Source organism: Clinocottus analis, unplaced genomic scaffold (assembly GCF_023055335.1).
Source record: "Clinocottus analis isolate CAN_PGR_092001 unplaced genomic scaffold, fCliAna1.0.p SCAF_13, whole genome shotgun sequence".
NCBI lineage: Eukaryota > Metazoa > Chordata > Actinopteri > Perciformes > Cottidae > Clinocottus > Clinocottus analis.
In genome coordinates, this window is record NW_027175854.1 from 929,695 (window position 1) to 936,270 (window position 6,576).

The window sequence follows — 6,576 nt, forward strand, 5'->3', positions numbered from 1 at the left end:
TTTTTCATAAAGAAAATAAAGTGTTTCGACTGTGCATAATGTATGCTTTCACAGTGTCTATACGTCTTATTTTGCTAATTCTGCTAATCCCTACTTGTAAAAGTAACACATAGTGTATGAATATAACGATAGTAATACTTTAGTAAAATAATATTACCATACTAATCAAGTGTGTGCATGCATGGTGTGTGGGTTGACTCCCACTGCAATCCAGTGGTAAATACAATGCTTTGCATAACCGCCTTTAAGTTGTGGTGAAATATTTCCACTCATCTGTTATCACCTGCACACAAACAAGTGGATAATCATCAAAAACAGATAATCATCAAAAACAGATAATCATCAAAGTGTTACTTTTTAAAATGTATTTATTAAAAAATATGATTAATAATAAATGGGTTTTGCCAAGTTGCCAGCGAGCCAGGTACTTTTCATCCAGGTAATAGCTTCTCCTAAAATATGCCCACATTTCTCATGGATAACAGCAGCAATGAAAGGTACTGTTGCTATGAATACAAACAAACCTCTCTCTCTCTCTCTCTCTCTCTCTCTCTCTCTCTCTCTCTCTCTCTCTCTCTCTCTCTCTCTCCTCCCCTCCTTTCTCTCTTTCTCTCTCTCTCTCCCGCTCTCTTTCTCTCTCTCTCTCTCTCTCTCTCCCTCCCCTCCTTTCTCTCTCTCTCTCTCTCTCTCTCTCTCTCTCTCTCTCTCTCTCTCTCTCTCTCTCTCTCCTCTTTTCCTCTCTCTCTCTCTCCCTCTTTCTCCCTCGTTCTCTCTCTCTCTCTCTCTCTCTCTCTCTCTCTCTCTCTCTCTCTCTCTCTCTCTCTCTCTCTCCCTCCCTCCCTCCCTCGCCCTCCCTCCTTCTCCCTCTCGCGCTTCCCCGCTCGCGCCAGCCACCCCCACGTGCTCCCTCCCTCGCGCAAAATGTTTTCCTTAAGCTTGTTGCCGGGCAACGAAGGCGTGTCCAGCCGTCCCGGGGATTTAAGGATACCTCACTTCGCGGTTTCCTCAGTTCAGGCTGCCGGTCCTCGCATGGCAACTCGCGAGAGGGGTTCCCCCGTAGACGTCGCCGCTCCGTCTTAACCGAAATTAAAACTCAAAAAAAACTGTCCGGCTGCTTCCTCCCCGGCCTCGCCCACCAGCGGCAGCATGTACCGGGACGCAGTGTAGGCGCGCGACGCGGAGCAGAAACTTTCCACCCGGGGACCTTGAACCCAGCGCGGTGACACCGGAGAGCCGCCGACAGGAGCCCGCACACCCGATTCTCATTGATGAGGTGTGGACGAACTTTTCACAACGGTTTTTTTTTATTTTTTATTTTATTTTTTGCTGATGCACACCCACCCCGTGGACTATAACCAGCTGCAGGATCACTACGCGTGGATTTACCACCTTTTTCTGTTTAATTTCAGGCAACCTCCAAATGACGTCGAGATGGCTTTAGGTGGGACTCTTCTTCCCTCCATATCCACGTTCGCCACCGGCCCCACTGTCAAGAGCAAATCCATTGGAAATGGCAATTTAGTGAGTAGCCCGTATATTCTCTTCCTGATATATCCACATACACACATGTCAAAAATAGCCATATGGGCGACAGCTCATCTGTGTGGGGAAATGTGTAACCTGTGCGGTTTATTTACGGTGTTGTCCCGTGTTATTATCACGGGCACCGGCGGGGCTTGACGCTATATGCTGTGCTGGGGCGTGCACCCTGTTTGAATGGAGACGGTGAGGCTGCACATGGGAATGGGTTGTCTAATAGGTTATATACATTGATGGAATAATCTTCTGATGGCAGTCTGAGCCTGGAAGTGTTTCTTTTCTTATCCCACCGCCAGTGGTTTCCAGTGCAATGCCTTTGCCAGTGAGAATAATCTGTATTCTAGGAAGTGCTCGGTGTCAAGGACACTTGCTGCACCAGACTGAGAGCTCTGTAGCCGAGCTGTCAAAACAGTCCCTCCTCTTTCCACCTCGAAGCACTGACTTTGTATTTGTATCCGATGTCATCCCAAATTCAAAGCGAGGTTTTTTAAACGGTAACATGACACAAACAAGCGACCTATGTGAAGACAGCCATTAACGCCTCTGTAACTTTCCTGTAGAGATGGAAGGAGGAGTTGTCCCTTCTTAAGAAATCCAGTGTGCCAACCGGAAGTAGCTGCGCTGACCTAGACCAGCCCACTGCCACCAGCACAACAAGCCCCAGCATGTTCAAGAAAGAGACAGCGCCGGACCTGGACTTGGACTACGACTTCATTCTGTCGAACTCAATCCTGCAGCAGCAGCAGCAGCAGCAGCAGCAGGAGGAGGAGGCCATGGCGGGCAGCTCTGCCCAGACCTTGTCTCCTTCCCCGAGCTCTTTCTCCTCATCCTACCCTCTCCCCTCCCCTCAGGGAACCGCCAGTGAGCTCCTCTATACCATTCCAGACATCAGTGACGTCTCGCCCTCTGGAGGCTTTGTGGCAGAACTCATGAGACCGGAGCTGGACCCGGCATACCTCAACGCCACCAGCCTCCACGGCAAGTTCGTGGTCAAGACAACGATGGACATGGGAGAATACAGCCACGGCGTGAACGTGAGCAAGATCAGCGTTACCGCCGTGCCGGACCCGACTCCGCCGTGTTCCTCGCCGTCCTTTACCTGCCCCCGGATCAAGCAGGAGAACCAGAGTGCCTGCACCATCTCGCAGCCCATGGACCTACACCTGGCGGGCGTGAACTCGCAGGGCAGAGGGAGTCAGCAGCAGCGCCCGTGCCAGTTGGAGCTACATGGCTTCCCTGGCGGAGGGAGATCCTTGACGGGCAGCAGGATATCCTCATCCTCTTCCCTCTCCCCAGACCATCCTCTGAGCCGGGAACACCCGGTTTTGGGACACCCCCACTCTCAGATCCCTCTACCTCCCCAGGGTTACCACCATGGCTCCCCACAGGGCTACAGCTCCTTCCCTCAGACGACCTCCCTGCAGTACCAAGGTTAGAGCACAGCTCTCTTTCTTTTTCTCACAATTCAGCCTACTTCATGTCATTTATTATACTCTTTTGTGGCTACTGAATGCAGTGTGGGAGGGGGGAAAAAACGAAACACGGCATGGAGGAGACAACAGGAATATCAAGTCTGTGGAGCATATTTAAATGCATCTCATACAACCTTGAGGGATTTAATTATACCCCTAAAGCAGCTGATCAAAAGGAGTGAAACCTACAGCCCATTGCCTCTGGCAGCCCTTCTTTTCATCATAACGTTCTCTAACGCAGCCAAAGAAGACACAAGACATTACCATATGTTTAGCTAAAGTTATTTTGGTGTTTTCATCCATTAGTAGTCATTATCCACCCGACGTGGCCCTTTCTGTTAACGTTTTACACAATAATACTCTGAAGTTATTTTGAAATGTGGCTGTTTTTCAAAGTAAAAAAATGAAAAAGGTTTGTGTGAAGACACCTGATGTTTTCTTTTGCTTAACGTTGAGACAAAAAAATGATTGAATTCTGCAGCTCCTGCTGTGTGTGTGTGTGTGTGTGTGTGTGTGTGTGTTATGCATCTGAAGGGATTCAGTGCTCTCTTTACAATATGATCTGCTCCGCAAGCTAAGTACATGACCTGTGACCTGTGACCTTTGACCTGTGTTATGTCCGATGCATTTATACACTGAACATGTTCTGTGAAAACATGAAGGTGACCACAATCTTCTGACCCCACAGATCCCCTCATGATCTCAAGCGGGGACTGCCTGCCGGAGGAACCGAAGCTCAAACGTGGTCGGCGCTCCTGGCCGAGAAAGAGAGTCGCCACGCACATGTGCGACTACGTCGGCTGTGGGAAAACGTACACAAAGAGCTCCCACCTCAAGGCACATCACCGCACGCACACGGGTAAGCTGCTATCTTTACGATGTTTTGGTCATTTATATCCGGTTACCATTGCATGGCGGCACGCGCAGGTTCGACTCTCATGAAGAAGCACATACTGGGGTTTTAAATGAACGGTTCAACACATTAGTGTCGTACAGTTTTCATTGTTAATAGGTAATTACAGGTTATTATCCAAAAACAAGCAGTAAATGATTGAGTCGTGATGGGGTTAGACGGGTGGGGGATGGTGAAGGGGACTTGCTCGACAGGTGTGGTGACACAGGTTTATACTGATCCCTGTTCAAATACAAACCCCAGGCAGATTAGCTTGGTGTTTATACACTAGCTGTAGGACAGGACGGACCTCTTTTCTCCTCCAGGTGGAGAAGGTTGGGCCGGTTTAACCTCGGGGGCCGGCACTAACTGCTCCATGTGTGTATTGTGTTTCCATCAAAGGGGAGAAGCCTTACCACTGCGACTGGGAGGGCTGCGGTTGGAAGTTTGCACGTTCGGACGAGCTCACACGCCACTACAGGAAACACACGGGCCACCGGCCATTTCAGTGTCTGAAATGTGACCGGGCCTTCTCAAGGTCAGACCACCTTGCGCTCCACATGAAGAGACACTTATGAGACTTTGTGATGGATGAAGGCTCCAGAAAAAGAAAAAAGAAAAAAGCAAGAGAAAAACACGTTAGCCAAAACCCTGAACAAACTTGTGACCTACACTTTCTAAAACCATGATTTGCCTTCAAGCCGTTCTCAAGCAACAAGACAAGCTGTGGCGTTCACGGCAAAAAAATAAAAACAGCGTTATTCCCTCAAGAGCCTAGAATTTCTCTCAAGACTGATCCCGTCTTCGCACATTGAGCAGGCGACTTGAAAGGAGCTCTCAGTTCAGGGTGATAGACTTTTATGAAAGGGACCAAACTGGAATTTGTCTTATTTAAGTGACAAAACTTGGAGGACCAGGTGCCAACAGCTTTTAACTGGAAATGCTTTTCTGTCAGGGAAACCAGGAGCAACAGACTGACATCTCCAGAGGCCTTAGACCAGCAACATGCCGATATAGGCTCTGTTATCAACTACACACTGTTCAACATACTGTATTAATAAATACATCTATATTTATATACACATTTCACCTGCAATGCCATTAATGTCAGGTACAATGTTAATTTATACAGAACGGTGCTCAGTGACTCTGAAGAAGGTTTTTTTTTTTTTTATTAAAGAAAAGGTACCAAAGATTACGGACATTATACAAAAGGGTGAAGACTATGAAAAAGTGCCATATGTTGTTTGTGCGTTTCTTGGAAACCCCTCTTTCACAATCTGACTTAAATCAGGGGAACACTTCACTTTAAAAACGGTGATGGCAATCTTTAATGCACTGCAGTCGCAAAGTGCAATAATTTATATGAGACATTCATATTTTTGTATTGAATGAGTAACTCTGAACAAAGATTTTTTTTGTTTATAGCCAAAATATGTAATATAATCTTGAATTTTGTACATTTGTAAATAAAAATGCTTTGTTATTGTTTTGTATTTTACACTATCATAAAATAAAAATGTATTTGAAATAAGAAAACTGCGAGGGCCTTGATACTCTACCCCATCGACATCGTGATCTCATTGAACACATCAGAGATTTCCCCGGTAGTGTAATGGAGAAGCATTTAAATGGCAGCAATACCTCACACACAATATCCCCCTGTGACAATCGCCACATCGCCGCAGGCAAAGTAACACAATGTCGCGTTAAAAACATTTTTTTTTTTTTAAAGCACTCATACAATGTCCTGTTTTCATGGGGTTCTCTTTCCACCTGTCAGTGGGAAGAAAGAGAAGGAACGACCGAGTTACTGGCCGACAATCAAAGGTGACACCGAACCCGACTGCCGCTCTGTGCAGAAGCTCTCTGGTGCCCGATGGGAATAAAACCCATAACGATGCCACAGTGAGATAGTGTCCTGGTACGTCCCGGCAGCATGTATCCAGCTCCGTGCATTTACTCACAAAGAAAAGTTACTCGACAATATTCTGTTCACGCAACAACTGAGTGAGCGACACAACATTGAAAGGAATCCCACAATCTATTTGAACTGATTGCATTAACATTTAATTCATAATTGAGAATAGCTTAGCCACACTTTGAGTATTGCTATCTACCAGCTATTGAGATAGTTCTGTGACATCATCGACACAGATGAGCTGTCAACAAAGTCAAAAAACAACATTTCATGAGAGAAAATCCTACACTCTTCCAGCCAAAATAGGAAATAAAAAAGAAAAATATGTACAGATTTTCAGCAGGTGATGTCAGCACTGTAATAACTGCATATGTTTTAATGTATGTTATCGAAAAAAATCTTATTTGCAGTAAATATAGTGATATTCCAAAACACAAAGGACATGATTGCATTTTATATATTATATTAAAAGGTGAATCATTGAAGAAATAAGATGGCACTTATAATTGAAAAGTGTTTTAAAATAAATCTATGCTGTGAGTGCTTGATCGACAAAAGATCAGTTATTTATTCATAAAAAAAAATATATTATTTGTATGTCCTTATAATTCTACTGTACAGTATGGCAACATAGCACTACACAAAACATGTCTTTAAATTCATAAAGCAACAGAAACCAAATATGTATTTGAAGTTGCCTTCTAAAAGAGGTATAACTGTTGCATTACTTTGACTCTTAATGTAAAGATGTA

At 45.3% G+C, this 6,576-nt stretch overlaps 1 protein-coding gene across 1 annotated transcript; it reads left to right on the plus strand.

Annotated features, from left to right (window-relative positions):
• Positions 1-957: 957 nt before the first annotated feature.
• Positions 958-4,673, plus strand: klf4 (Kruppel like factor 4). Its single transcript, XM_068574727.1, has 5 exons — positions 958-1,273; positions 1,410-1,521; positions 2,100-2,970; positions 3,700-3,870; positions 4,306-4,673. Exons 1-5 carry the CDS (start codon positions 1,269-1,271, stop codon positions 4,479-4,481), a joined length of 1,335 nt encoding a protein of 444 aa, XP_068430828.1. The 5' UTR covers positions 958-1,268; the 3' UTR covers positions 4,482-4,673.
• Positions 4,674-6,576: the final 1,903 nt, after the last annotated feature.

Bases quoted from the DNA above. Each gene is read 5' to 3' on its own strand.
- klf4 (XM_068574727.1), top strand. The intron at 1,522-2,099 runs GTGAGTAGCCCG...ACTTTCCTGTAG, and splicing joins CCATTGGAAATGGCAATTTA to AGATGGAAGGAGGAGTTGTC. The intron at 3,871-4,305 runs GTAAGCTGCTAT...TTTCCATCAAAG, and splicing joins ACATCACCGCACGCACACGG to GGGAGAAGCCTTACCACTGC.